The sequence below is a fragment of the Octopus bimaculoides genome, chromosome 2, assembly GCF_046866305.1.
Source record: "Octopus bimaculoides isolate indiv1 chromosome 2, ASM4686630v1, whole genome shotgun sequence".
Lineage (NCBI taxonomy): Eukaryota > Metazoa > Mollusca > Cephalopoda > Octopoda > Octopodidae > Octopus > Octopus bimaculoides.
Window position 1 is genome coordinate 45,856,893 of NC_142929.1, and position 16,406 is coordinate 45,873,298.

Sequence of the window (16,406 nt, forward strand, 5' to 3'; positions counted from 1 at the left end):
CTTTCCTTTTGTCTTTTGGGATCAATAAATTAAGTACCAGTTGAGTACTGGGGTTGATGTGATCAACTGTCTCCCTCCCCATAAAATCCTAAAGTAGAAAAGATTATTATTATTATTATTATTATTAGTATTATTACTATTATTACTTTTGAGTGAGAGAGCAGTGCATACCATCAAAGTAACTCTGGAGTAAAATATATGAAACCCAGTATACCCATCATGACTACCCATTTGATTAGGGTACACGAGGCGTATGCATCACAACCTTATGTGTATGATATGGTGATCTCATATCAAGATAAACAGTGCATGATCTTGCAGGTGGAGAACTGTTTATCTTGATATGAGATCACCAATTTGCGTACATGTGGTTGTGATGCATGTGCCTGGTGTACCCTTATCAGATAGGTAGTTATGATGGGTATACTAAGCTTCATATATTTGTATCCCAAATATATGAAGCTTTGATGTGTCACTTTGATGGCAAGCACTGCTCTCTCACTCAATAATGATAATCCTTTCTACTCTAGGTATAAAGTCTGAAATTTTGTGGAAGGAGTCTAGTTGATTAAATTGACCCCATTGGTCCTTATTTTATTGAATCTGAAAGGATGAAAGGTGAAGTTGACCTCAGCTGAATTTGAACTCAGAACATCAAGCTAGAAGAAATGCCATGAAATGTTTGGTTTCTGATTTCGGCATAAGGCCAGCAGTTTTGAGAGGCGGGGTGGGGGGCTAGTTGATTATATTGGATACTTTGATTGCTGCTTTATTGACCCCCCAGAGGGAAGGAAGGTATTTGGGCTCAGAACTAGAAGAAATACTGCAAGGTATTTTGTTCAATGCTCAACCGGTTCTGCTTAATTATTGCCTAGAATCGGAAATACTGTTTATATCATTATTATGCTTCGATCAGTTTGATAGCTGATCGTTATGAGGTGCCTTATTCTTTGGTAGTTACATAAAAATAGAGTCTCTATCCCCTCTATATGACAACCTCTCCAGAAAGGTTGGTCTTCTAGTCACAGAAGCCAACAAAAATCAAAATGTTCAAACATGATGTATGTAGGTCCCAACTCTGTCGTGTCTGTGAATATATTCCTTCTTAGCCAGGACTGGGCAGCCAGAGATAATATGGTTTATTGTTTCTTGTCCATCGCCTATTTTCATTATTATTATTATTATTATTATTATTATTATTATTATTATTATTACTTTTGAGTGAGTGAGCAGTGCATGCCATCAAAGTAACTTCCAACTTGTCTAGGGCTGCAGTAAATTGGAATAAGATCTAATTAATGCTGTGATGAACAACCTAACCCAAGCCAGCATGATAGTCAGAAGTTAAATGGTGATGGTGATGATGATTATGATGATGCTGTTGCTGCTACCACTGCTGCTGTTGCTGCTGCTGCTGCTGATGATGATGACGATGACAATGGTTGGAGTAAGCTTGTGGTGGTAGTGGTGGTGATGGTGGTGTAGGTTTAAAAGTCAGAATAAAGGAACACTGTATAATCTTAATTAGATAAGAAGCATCTAAATCTGGAACGGCTGAATAAAATATGGTGTGCAAAATGGAACCAAACACTGACAAGAAATGAAATTCCTATGAATACTTAGAAAAAAATCACTCAAGTAGTACATATAGCACTTAAGTCAACCACTGACAGTAGCTTAGTATGATGGTTTTAGAAAAAAAAATGTGTTTAGATCGTCTGAAAGTATACCATTAAATGTAGACGTGGAAAATGATAATGGTAGATAAATTACGAATGAATAAGATTTGTGATAAGATAGAAATGGAAAAGCATCATGGTCTTTTTCTCAGCGTTTTTTAATGTACACTTTTCTGTGCGTACATGGATTAATCGAAATTTATCGAGGTAGATTTTTCTGTGGCCGGATGCCTTTCCTGTTACCAACATTCCACCTTTCCCTGTGCCCAGGAGGATTAAAAATGAAGGATACCACTTGCATGGCAGTGACAGTGACACTTGCTTACAATTTCCAAAGTGATATCAAAGCACTTTTATCTTTGTTCTTCACTTATGGCCATGCTGGTGCACCTCCTTTAAGAATTTTTAGTCAAATGAATTGATCCCAGTACTTAATTCTTTTTTTAACCTGATACTTATTCTATCAGTATCTTTTGCCACACTACTAAGTTATGGGATGTAAACACACCAACACTGGTTGTCAAGGGGCGATAGGAGACAAACAAAAAAATATATATATATATGTGGAGGAACATGGCCTAGTGGTTAGATCAGTGGACTCGTGGTCAAGGGATCATGGGTTCGAATCTCAGACCCGGTGATGTGTATGTTTATGAGCAAAACACCTAAGCTCCACGCAGCTCTGGCAGAAGACTGAAGATAATGGCGAACTTCTGCTGACTTTCGCCACAACTTTCTCTCACTCTTTCCTCCTGCATCGAGCAGCTCACCTGCGACGGACCAGTGTCCTGTCCAGGTGGGGAACCTATACACCAATGAAACGGGGAAGCTGTGGGGTGGTTGGCATTAAGAAGGGCATTCAGCTGTAAAAACTATGCCAAAACAGAAACGGTAACCTGGGGTAGTCTTCTACCTGGCCAGCTCCTGTCAAACCGTCTAACCCATGCCAGCGTGGAAGGTAGACGTCAAACGATGATGATGATGATGGTCATCATCATCATTAAAATCTCAAAGCTACATGAGGATGTATGCTTGATTCAAAATGGAGCGAATAAATAAATATTAGATTTGACAGAATAATCTCATTACTGAAGGGTCAAAGAAAATAATGAAGTGAAGGATAAACAGAGGAAAAAAGCCCCCAAAATGAAGAATGAGACTACAATCTGATGGTGCTACTAAAGCAAATATCTTAGGGACATCTGTTAAATTAAGAAAAGATGACTGAATATATTTTGGCTGGTGAAGCATATCCATCACTCTGAACCATCAGGGACAGATGGAAACCTAATATTCATGTCACACAAGAAAAAAAAAAATAGTCGCAATAGATATAGAAATAAAATAGCTTAAAAAAGAAACAGACAAACTGAATTATAAAGGCAACCGCCACACATACATACTGCTATACATACACATATACATGTTATTATTGTGACATACACAATATTACACATAAAGACTACTACTTACACACATGCCAAAGCTTACACACATCACAAATACTGTTATATATACAAATTCTGTTGTATACACATACACATATCATTACTATCACATATGCTATTATGTACATATACAACACTAAACACACACACACACACACACACACACACACATACACACAACCATTGTCATATATACGAACACACTCACATGAACACACTACTATATACATACATGCCACCACTTTTACGGACACCACAAACACACACAAATACACACACATGCACACTCATATATGCACACCACTGTAAACAATGTGACCACTATGATGTACACCAAACATCCATACATACCACCACTACCAGCAGCAGTAACAGCAGCAGCACTACCACCACCACCACAACCTCCACCACTGGACATACACAAAAAAAGACATTATCAAATAGAGAACCACACACAAACATTACTATACACATACATGTTACCACTGTTACATAAATCACACACACTATTATACACAGTGCTACCACAATCACATACATCATATGTACACACACACCCCATCACCACCACCAAACACACAAAAAAAACGACCAAGTATACAACTATGCACACCCCTATTACTATATACTCATACATGTTGATACTACCACAAATAACATCCACAAACACAAACACCACCATATACACACATGCAGCTATAATCACATCTACTACAACACATGTGGTTTTCATACACATTATACATGACTTACTGTGGAGGTGCAATGGCCCAGTGGTTAGGGCAGTGGACTTGTGGTCATAGGATCACAGTTTCAATTCCCAGACCAGGCATTGTGAGTGTTTATTGAGCGAAAAGACCTAAAGCTCCACGAGGCTCCGGCAGGAGATGGTGGCGAACCCTGCTGTACTCTTTCACCACAACTTTCACTCTTACTTCCTGTTCTTTTGTGCCTGTAATTCAAAGGGTCAGACTTGTCACACTGTGTCACGCTGAATATCCCCGAGAACTACGTTAAGGGTACACGTGTCTGTGGAGTGCTCAGCCACTTGCACATTAATTTCACGAGCAGGCTGTTCCATTGATCGGATCAACTGGAACCCTTGATGTCATAAGCGACGGAGTACCAACAACATACATGACTTACTAGAAATAGAAGACAACTCCCTGCCAAAAGGAAGGACACATCAGACAATGAAGGTTTTGATATACAAAAAGACTGTATGGTCATGGATGAAGTTTTAGAAGAGAGAGAGATCCAGGAAAACACGGGATGAAGTATTAAAGGCTGATCTCAAAACGTTGAGCCTTATGAAGGACATGACAGAGGACCAAGATATGTAGCACATTGCTGTCCTCAAGAAAACCCACTCAACCATAACAGAAATGAGATCCTAAAACTAAGGTGCCATGTAAAGAGCATTGGTATGAGTGCTAGTGCCATGTGAAATGTATTGGAGTTCGTGCCACTTAAAAAGCACAGGTGATGGTGCCATATAAAAAGTACCCAGTACACATGAAGTGGTTTGCTTTAGGAAAGGGCATCTAGTTGTAGAAAACATGTCAAAGCAGACTATGGAACATAGCATTGCCCTTGGCCTTGCTAGTTTCTGCCAAGCCATCCAACCCATGACAGCATGGAAAATGGACGTTAAATGTTGATGATGACTATCTGATTGAATGTTCCTGTGGTCTTTCAACTGTAGGAGCAATTAATCAGGTTGACCTGGGACTAAACTACAACATCAGCAATACAAATATGCTAAGGTTACCACTAACACTCATATTACACATGTGAACCATATGTTCTTTAATTCTGTTAGTGTCTTTCCTCAAACCACTACTCCCTGAAACTCACTACCATCAGCTTGTTTTCCTCTGGTCTGTGATATTCAATCCTTTACGCTTTCTGTCTTTAGACATTTTTTTGAATTTGTAGGCCCTTTCTTTTTTCTTCTTTGCAATCCCTTATGCTACAGTAGGAACAAACCTTGTTTAGGGCAAGACTGTACAAAAAAACAAAAGAAAGAAAAAGAAAACAAATTCATTACATCAATACATACCCGCAGATACATACACATCTGTCATCACTCAAACACATATACTAGACCCTATACATGCATACATACATACATACATGCATATAGGTGCAGGTGTGGCTATGTGGTAAGAAGCTTGCTTCTTAACCACATGGTTCTGGATTCAGTCCCATTGCATGGCACCTTGGGGAAGTATCTTCTACTATAGCCTTGGGCTGACTAAAGCCTTGTAAGTGGATTTGGTAGACTGAAACTGAATGAACTGTTTGTGTGTATCTGTGCTTGTGCCCCTATCATTGCTTGACAACTGATGCTAGTGTGTTTGTGTCCCCGTAACTTAGTGGGAACATAAATAAAAGAATAAATATGCTAGAGCAGTCACTGCCTATTGACAAACATCAATATTTATTTCCCTTAAGCATGAAATTTAAATTTTGTGAAATTAATACTTGATTTCATGAAATTATCTCCCCTATTTTTTGAGAGCTGTTAACAGTTGCCACTAAGTTTTTGTTTTCTTTCTCCAACTCAAAGGCAAATTTCTGCTGATTTAGAATATTTTTGTGTAACCCCCATCTACTAGAATTAAGCATATAAAAACCGACTGTTTGAAAACAAGATGGGTACTTTGAGAGAAATGAGAAGAAATCACATGAGTGCAACACATTTTTTTTATGTGAATGACCAAATAATAGAGACATGAATAATAACTAAATTCTTCACTGACTAAACCAACCAATATAGTGTCAGAACCAGTAAAAAAGTGAGTATTAGTGGCAGTGGTGGTGGTGGTATTTGCAAGAGGAGGAGGACAATAATGATAATGATTTTATTTCCTGTTTAATTAATTTACAATTTCATTACAGTTTACCTTGTTAAACTACCATAGCATTTCCCTATTAAGTGAAAATAATTACAAATATTACATCTATGTTTATTTTTAATGCAGGTAAAAAATATTGGATAGCTGATAACCGCGAAAAAGATGACTCTCTTTCTGTATTAACAACTGCTTATTCACTCTTAAGTAGAAACCAACATGATAACATAACAGAAGCAGAACCCATCTTCAAATGGCTGATGTTACAAAGTAACAAAAACAGAATTTTCAATTCTACTAAGGTAAGCTGTTCACTGACATGTGACATAAATTTTGATTGAAAGGATGTTTGTGGATTGGCAAACATCAAGCTATGTTTAGTACCTGTTATGATGTGGGTATACATGTCTGGTGTAAAATGGTATTGCACAAATATATCGTTGGTTGTGGTTATCTAAAAATAACCTATTGCAGAAAAATGTTAACAAAGAATGCACTCCGTATTACTCGAATGTAGGTATGATACTCAGTATTCAGAGTTCTACTACCAGCTGTTAACCCAATACACATTGAATTAACACGGAGAACTAGCAAGGTTGAACTAATATCATCAAGTACCCCACTGACAGTTCACTGAGTTCTTATTTATTGTAATCAGTTGTCCATCTTCAGTCACGTGGGGGTGTTCAGGTTTCTCCCATAACAGTACTAGTACCATGTAAAAAGCATCCAGTATATTCAATAAAGTGGTTTGCATTAAGAAAGACATCCAGTTGTAGAAACCCTACCAAAGGAGACTCTAGAGCCAGGCACAATTCTTTAGCTTTCCAAAACCTGTTGAACCATTCAACACATGCCAGTAATGAAAACGGATGTCAAATGGTGGCGGTGGTAACGGTAATGGTTTATGCTAACAACTCTGCTTTGATTGGTATCGTATTAGGTCCTTGACAAACTAATTTGAATTTCCTCTCATGAATTTATTTTCCCTGACATATCACATCTATTTTGAGCCAGTAAAGAAGCCTATATCGGATCATTGAAAATAATAGCCACATATTCCTCAAAAAAGATCCTATCATATTAAATAAGAAAAGGACATTGGACTAACCTGTTTCTATATATTGCTAAGCTAACTGGAGTGTCATGTCTGGAATGCCTTTGGTAGATGGAATCTCAAAGAAGCTCATATATATATATATATGCGAGTAAAAATAAATACAAAAAAAGGTGGATTTTTTTGTATGATTGTGTATAGAGGAATATATTATTTTGCTTAAAAGAGTTCCAACACTGTCTGTTTTTTATGTTTTATTTATATTCCTGCAGAACTAATGTGGGGTATAAAATATGGAATATACAATATATAATATAATATACAATATATAATATAAAATAAAATAAAAATGGATGGCACCATGAAATAAAGTATTGAATGTAGATGAAATATTGAGTGTTCAATATAAAGGATCAAATATATAAATATATAAATATAAATATATATATATAAAGGATATAGAGTCTATCACCTGATGAAAATGGTTTTTTCTAATGATGAAATGTCTCCATTAGTCAATTAAAAATTCATTGGGACAGCTGCAGTGAATTGACACATTATCCATCTGTTGTTCTATATATATATATATTTATATATGCATACATATAGGTGCAGGCATAGCTGTGTGATAAGAAACTTGCTTTCCAACCATATGGTTCCAGGTGTGGTCTACTGTGTGGCACCCTGGGCAAGTGTCTTCTGCTGTAGCCTCGGGTTGATCAAAGCCTTGTTAGTGGATTTGGTGGATGGAAACTGAAAGAAGCCCATTATATATATATATATATATATATATATATATATATATATATATATATATAGCTATATATATGCTTGAACGGAGACGCGTAGATATGTGCTGCATCCAGGAAGTAAGATGGAGAGGAGGTTCTGCGAGGTTCCTCACAGGCAAAGAACACAGGTACAAGATTTTCTGGGCAGGGAACACTGATGGGGTCGGGGGCGTAGGAATACTTCTAGCGGAGAAATAGGTGGATAAGGTAATCGAGGTCGTTAGAGTAAGTGACAGAGTACTTAAGATTAGACTAGTGCTTCATCATAGATTAGCTACTGTCATCTCAGCCTATGCACCTCAACCGGGGCTACCAGATGGTCTGAAAGACCAATTCTATGACACCCTCTTGCAAACTACCTCGTCGACGAGTGACAGGGACCTTCTCTTTGTGGCTGGAGACTTCAATGGTCATGTCGGACGTCGTGCTGGAGGCTTCCATGGCATACATGGAGGCTATGGCTTCGGTTCCCGCAACGAGGAGGGAACCAGACTGCTGGAGTTCTGTGATGCAACCGATCTTATGGTCTGCAATACCAACTTCAGGAAACCTGCCAGTCACATAGTCACCTACCGCTCCGGCAGACACTCTAGCCAAATCGACTACATCCTCGCCAGAAATAGGGAAAGAGGGCGGCTTATAAATGCCAAAACCTACCCTGGCGAAGAATGTACCCCACAACATAGATTAGTAGTTAGTGACTTTGGGATCAAGGCAAAATGGGTGCCCAGAATTAGACCGGCTTGGAGGAGAATGGTGTGGAAGCTTAAAGACCCTGCAAATGGACAGAGACTTAGAGACAAGTTACTTGAAGCATTTAACGAAATAGAAGGGGATATAGCATCATACAACGTGGAAGACAATTGGAGATTTCTGCGGGACAACCTGTTGAAAGCCACCGACCAGATCTGTGGGTGGTGTAAGGTCCCCTGTCGACCCAGAGTAACGTGGTGGTGGAACAAGGAGGTAGACAGGGCTATTAGACAAAAGAAACAGGCTTGGAAGGACTGGAAGAATGGTGGTAGCAGGGAATTGTACCAATGTGACAGAAGGGAGGCTAGGCGACAGGTTTATTTAGCCAGAGGGGAAGCAGATAAGAAAAGATTTGCCAATGTTCTGTGCCGTGAGGACCAAAGACTCGAGGTATTTCGTGTTGCAAGACAGTGTAGAAGAGAGAATAGTGATGTTGTAGGAGAGAAATGTGTTCGCATGGATGATGGTACGCTTGCACTAAATGAGGATGCAAAGAAAGAGGTCTGGAGATGCCACTACGATAGATTGCTTAATAAAGAGAATGAATGGGAGGAAGAGAGCCTGCCGTATGTAGACCCAATAGAGGGACCAGCTATCCGAGTTGATAGTACCAGGGTAGATAAAGCAATTAAGAGTATGAAGACCGGGAAAGCCCCCGGCCCATCAGGAATCACTGCAGAGATGCTCAAAATATCTGGCAGTGTTGGCTATAGCCTAGTCACCCGTATTACGAACCAGGTGATACACGAAGGAGTCATACCCAATGACTGGTGTAGCAGCATCATAGTCAACTGCTACAAAGGTAAAGGTGACGCTTTAGATACAAATAATTACAGAGGCATCAAGCTGTTAGATCAGGTTATGAAAGTTACAGAGAGGGTCATAGCCCAACTAATTAGGGAGCGAATCAATTTAGATGAGATGCAGTTTGGGTTCGTGCCAGGTAAAAGCACTACTGATGCCTTATTTCTAGTGAGACAGCTGCAGGAGAAGTACCTAGCTAAGGATAAACCTCTGTACCTGGCTTTCGTTGACATGGAGAAAGCCTTTGACAGGGTCCCCCAATCCCTTATCTGGTGGTCAATGAGGAAACTTGGGATAGAAGAATGGTTAGTGAGAGCTGTGCGAGCCATGTACAGAGATGCTGCCAGTAAGGTGAGGGTTGGAAATGAGTACAGCAATGAATTCCGGGTAGAGGTAGGGGTCCACCAAGGTTCCGTCCTCAGCCCCCTCTTATTTATCATAGTCCTCCAGGCAATCACAGAGGAGTTCAAGACAGGTTGCCCCTGGGAGCTCCTCTATGCTGATGACCTTGCCCTAATTGCGGAGTCACTATCAGAACTAGAGGAGAAGTTTCAGGTGTGGAAGCAAGGTCTAGAATTGAAGGGCCTTAGAGTCAACCTAGCTAAAACCAAAATCCTAATAAGTAGGAAGGTAGATAAAACACAAACCCCTTCAGGTAGATGGCCCTGCTCAGTATGTAGAAAAGGAGTAGGTAGTAACTCTATAAGATGTACCCGGTGCAAGCTATGGACACATAAGAGGTGCAGCAACATCAAAGGCAGGTTAACTAGCAAGTTAGTTTTTGTTTGTGGCAGATGTTCAGGTGCAATAAAGACTGTAAACAAACAGGAAACAACTTCTATCTCATTCCAGGGTGAAAAACTAGAGGTAGTCGATAGCTTCCGCTATCTGGGCGACCAAGTTAGTAGTGGGGGTGGGTGCGCTGAAAGTGTAGCTGCTAGAATAAGAATAGCCTGGGCAAAGTTTAGAGAGCTCTTACCCCTGCTGGCGACAAAGGGACTCTCACTCAGAGTAAAAGGCAGACTGTATGACGCATGCGTACGAACAGCCATGCTATATGGCAGTGAAACATGGGCTGTAACTGCTGAGGACATACGTAAGCTCGCAAGGAATGAAGCCAGTATGCTCCGTTGGATGTGTAATGTCAATGTGAATACCCGTCAGAGTGTAAGTATCATCATCATCGTTTAACGTCCGCTTTCCATGCTAGCATGGGTTGGACGATTTGACTGAGGACTGGTGAAACCGGATGGCAACACCAGGCTCCAGTCTGATTTGGCAGAGTTTCTACAGCTGGATGCCCTTCCTAACGCCAACCACTCAGAGAGTATCTTGAGAGAAAAGCTGAACATTAGAAGCATCAGTTGTGGTGTGCAAGAGAGACGATTGCGCTGGTATGGACATGTGGTGAGAATGGATGAGGATAGCTGCGTGAAAAAGTGCCACACCCTAACAGTTGAGGGAACCCGTGGAAGAGGTAGGCCCAGGAAGACCTGGGCTGAGGTGGTGAGGCAAGACCTTCGTACATTGGGCCTCACCGAGGCGATGACTACTGACCGAGACCTTTGGAAATGTGCTGTGCGTGAGAAGACCCGGCAAGCCAAGTAAGATCGTTGCCAGTGCCCCTGGACTGGCTCTTGTGCGGGTGGCACATGAGATGCACCATTTTGAGCGTGGCCGTTGCCAGTACCGCCTGACTGGCTCCAGTAGGATTTTCGAGCGAGATCGTTGCCAGTGCCCCTGGACTGGCTTGTGCGGGTGGCACATAAAAGACACCATTTCGAGCGTGGCCGTTTTCGTGCGGGTGACAAGTAAAAGCACCCACTACACTCTCTGAGTGGTTGGCGTTTGGAAGGGCATCCAGCTGTAGAAACTCTGCCAAATTAGATTGGAGCCTGGTGTTGCCATCCGGTTTCACCAGTCCTCAGTCAAATCGTCCAACCCATGCTAGCATGGAAAGCGGACGTTAAACGCTGATGATGATGATGATGATATATATATATATATATATATATATATATATATATATATATATATTTATGTGTGTGCGTGTCTGTGTTTGTACCCTCACTATTGCTTGACAACCAATGTTGGTGTGTTTACATCCCTGTAACATAGTGGTTTGGCAAAAGGGACCGATAGAATGAGTACTAGGCTTACAAAGAATAGGCCCTGGGGTCAATTTCTTTGACTAAAACCCTTTAAGGCGGTGCTTCAGCATGGCTGCAATCAAATGACTGAAAGAAGTAAAAGAATAAAAAAAAAAAATTATATATATATATATATATATATACACACATACATACATACACACACACAGAGACACACATATTTTTAAATAATATGTGACAAATAATGTGACATCGCTTGACAACCGATGCTGGTGTGTTTACGTCACCGTCACTTAGTGGTTCAACAAAAAGAGACCGATAGAATAAGTACTAGGCTTCCAAAGAATAAGTACTGGGGTCGATTTGCTCAACTAAAGGCGGTGCTCCAGCATGGCCACATTCAAATGACTGAAACAAGTAAAAGAGAAAAAGAGAGTATAAGAACTTAGGGATAAATTGGCCAACAGTTAAAATTCAACTTGGAACCGGAACAATAGAATGATTGCATTACAGAATTAATACTCATCCGTCCTTAACCTCTGATCAAACACCACTGAGTCATGCAGTCATTATAAACATATTACAGTCATGCTATTCAACTTTCTCTAATTTTAGCCCAATTAGCCCTCCACAGAAGCTAGCTTAAATGTTTGCTCAGAGTGTAGCTTTTAAGCTAATATATATATATATATATATATAATATGTGAAAATGAAGTCAAGCCAAATTATATAATTTAATGCTAGCACGAATTAGCCTATCCTGACTCCATTTATGCAGATATTCTAATTAGGATTTGGAGTATGTTAAATTTTGATCAAATCAAAAATTCTGGCACCATGCATTGCTTGTAAGCAAAACAGGAAATTATATATGTGTGTATATAAGTTTGTGGGTGTGGTGTATGTGTTGTACTCTTGACATCATGTGATTATTGTAAATTTGTAAACAAGCGTCACTGTCATTCAAGCAGCATTATTTATTCCTTGAAGAGTGGGGAAATATTATCTCGCTCGTAACAATTGAGATTTAGCAACATCCGGCTCTAGAAAACCTGCCTCAGCAAATTCTGTCTGACACATGCAGGCATTGAAAAATACATGTTAAACAATGATGAAGATGATGGTGACTGTTGTGGTAGTGATGATAAAAACAATGATTATGATGATAGCAACGACATGTATGTGTGTGTGTGTGTGTGTGCGCGCGCGCGCATGTGAGTACGAGTGTGTGTGTGCGTGTGTGTGTTTGTATGTGTGTGTTTGTGTGTGTGTGTCAGTGTCTGTGTGTCTGTGAACACATCGTTTAATGTAAACTATACAGGGTTCAGTGAATAAACTGTCATCAAAATTACGCAAAAATGAAAATAACACTGACATCTCATTTTAACAGATATATTTGCCAAAATTACATTAAAATATTTTGAAACACTAAAGAGTAAATTTATTCAATAAAATCACCATTTGCTTCAACCTTGACCTCCAGACGACTTTGGAATCTCCTGTAACTCTTCTGGATAATCTCCTATAACTCTTCTGGATAATCTCCTTGTTTAAGTTGGTGATTGTTGCCATAATCCTTTCCTTCAGTTCATCTGTGGTTTTTGCAAGGGATTTTGTTGGCCTCTCGCTCAACTATGCCCCACACATAATAATTAAGGGGATTGTAGTCTGGGGAGTTAGGTAGCCAGATGTTAGGGGTGATGTGGTCACAGAAATTGTCTGACAGCCATGACTGGGCTCCTGCTTTTGTGGCATGGTGCAGAGTCCTGTTACCAGATGTAGGGTCTTCCAGCAGCCACCTTCTTGGCGCAGGGGAGCACTATCCCCTCCAAGCACTTGATGTAGGCCTCCGTCTTGAGTCAGAGGCCATGTGGGAAAATAAATGGAGGCATAATGTCGCCATCACTAGTGATCATTCCAAACACCATGATGTTGACTGGATGTTTGATTTTCATCACACTCGGTACATGTCCTCAGATTTCTCCCAAACACTCTGAAATGTTCATATTGGAGCTTCCAGTGCAAATGCCAATCAGTGCAGCATGTTGTTTCCAAATTACTGGTAGAGTGAATTGCATCATGGTGCTGTTTTTCTCACAGATGGTGCCCAACTGACCCTACTATACTGTCTAGTTGACAAAATCAAAAGCATGCACAAAATTAAAATATAAAATGGTGACAATTTACTCATCACACCCTGTATTTACAGGGTGAGCCAAAAGTCATGCACAGAATAAGTTCAAATACCCTTTGTAATTGTCAGACATGTTTCAATTTTTCTAAAACTGAATAAAATAAAAAAAAGATAATGAGAAATGCAAAACATACTTGAACATGATGATCAAAATGAATCATCATAATCATCATAATCATCATAATCATCATCATCATCATCATTTAATGTCCACTCTCCAAGCTGGCATGGGTTAGATGGTTTGACTGGAGCTGATGAACCGGAGACCTAGACCAGGCTCCGTTGTCTGTTTTGGCATGGTTTCTATAGCTGGCTGCCCTTCCTAATGCCACCCACTCCAGGAGTGTAATGGATGCTTTTTATGTGCCACCAGCATGGATGTCATTTTCATGACACTGGCAATGACCATGACTACGATGCACAAGCGCCATTTACATGGTACTGGCAACAACCACAACTACAATTCATGGGTGCCATTTACATGGCTTGTCAATGACCATGACTACAATTCACAGGTGTCATTTACAAGGAATAATAATAATAATAATAATAATGATAATAATAATAATAATAATAATAATCTTTTCTACTGAAAGCACAAGGCCTGAAATTGTGAGGGAGGGCACTAGTTGATTACATTGACTCCAGTGTATCACTGGTACTTCATTCATCAACCCCGAAAAGATGAAAAGCAAAGTTTATCTCAGTGGAATTTGAACTCAGAACTTAGTGACAGGCAAAATATCCCTAAACATTTTGTCCAGTGTGTTAACGATTCTGCCAGCTTGCTGCCCTAATGATAATATTAATAATAATAATGGCACTCTTCTTTTAATTTTGACTCTATATCTTCAGGAGTAGTTACCTCAATCCTTTCTATATTAATCAAAATGAAGTAGATTGACAAATTTATTTTTTTAACCAGTTGAAGAGACACGAGATGTCAAAATATCGTTCATTAGATAACAAATGGCACTCTTCTTTTAATTTTGACTCTATATCTTCAGGAGTAGTTACCTCAATCCTTTCTATATTAATCAAAATGAAGTAGATTGACAAATTTATTTTTTTAACCAGTTGAAGAGACACGAGATGTCAAAATATCGTTCATTAGATAACAAATGGCACTCTTCTTTTAATTTTGACTCTATATCTTCAGGAGTAGTTACCTCAATCCTTTCTATATTAATCAAAATGAAGTAGATTGACAAATTTATTTTTTTAACCAGTTGAAGAGACACGAGATGTCAAAATATCATTCATTAGATAACAAATGGCACTCTTCTTTTAATTTTGACTCTATATCTTCAGGAGTAGTTACCTCAATCCTTTCTATATTAATCAAAATGAAGTAGATTGACAAATTTATTTTTTTAACCAGTTGAAGAGACACGAGATGTCAAAATATCGTTCATTAGATAACAAATGGCACTCTTCTTTTAATTTTGACTCTATATCTTCAGGAGTAGTTACCTCAATCCTTTCTATATTAATCAAAATGAAGTAGATTGACAAATTTATTTTTTTAACCAGTTGAAGAGACACGAGATGTCAAAATATCGTTCATTAGATAACAAATGGCACTCTTCTTTTAATTTTGACTCTATATCTTCAGGAGTAGTTACCTCAATCCTTTCTATATTAATCAAAATGAAGTAGATTGACAAATTTATTTTTTTAACCAGTTGAAGAGACACGAGATGTCGAAATATCGTTCATTAGATAACAAATGGCACTCTTCTTTTAATTTTGACTCTATATCTTCAGGAGTAGTTACCTCAATCCTTTCTATATTAATCAAAATGAAGTAGATTGACAAATTTATTTTTTTAACCAGTTGAAGAGACACGAGATGTCGAAATATCGTTCATTAGATAACAAATGGCACTCTTCTTTTAATTTTGACTCTATATCTTCAGGAGTAGTTACCTCAATCCTTTCTATATTAATCAAAATGAAGTAGATTGACAAATTTATTTTTTTAACCAGTTGAAGAGACACGAGATGTCAAAATATCATTCATTAGATAACAAATGGCACTCTTCTTTTAATTTTGACTCTATATCTTCAGGAGTAGTTACCTCAATCCTTTCTATATTAATCAAAATGAAGTAGATTGACAAATTTATTTTTTTAACCAGTTGAAGAGACACGAGATGTCGAAATATCGTTCATTAGATAACAAATGGCACTCTTCTTTTAATTTTGACTCTATATCTTCAGGAGTAGTTACCTCAATCCTTTCTATATTAATCAAAATGAAGTAGATTGACAAATTTATTTTTTTAACCAGTTGAAGAGACACGAGATGTCAAAATATCATTCATTAGATAACAAATGGCACTCTTCTTTTAATTTTGACTCTATATCTTCAGGAGTAGTTACCTCAATCCTTTCTATATTAATCAAAATGAAGTAGATTGACAAATTTATTTTTTTAACCAGTTGAAGAGACACGAGATGTCGAAATATCGTTCATTAGATAACAAATGGCACTCTTCTTTTAATTTTGACTCTATATCTTCAGGAGTAGTTACCTCAATCCTTTCTATATTAATCAAAATGAAGTAGATTGACAAATTTATTTTTTTAACCAGTTGAAGAGACACGAGATGTCAAAATATCATTCATTAGATAACAAATGGCACTCTTCTTTTAATTTTGACTCTATATCTTCAGGAGTAGTTACCTCAATCCTTTCTATATTAATC

The 16,406-nt window shown here is 38.6% G+C and overlaps 1 protein-coding gene across 2 annotated transcripts in view; it reads left to right on the forward strand.

Annotated features, from left to right (window-relative positions):
* LOC106869164 (A.superbus venom factor 1) overlaps window positions 1–16,406 on the forward strand; it is a 168,614-nt gene that overhangs the window by 122,265 nt on the left and 29,943 nt on the right. For both annotated transcript variants that reach the window (XM_052976969.2, XM_089344804.1), the window contains one exon: window positions 6,115–6,287. In XM_052976969.2, coding sequence (XP_052832929.2) covers window positions 6,115–6,287 — 173 coding nt within the window. The remainder of the gene's footprint in view (window positions 1–6,114; window positions 6,288–16,406) is intronic.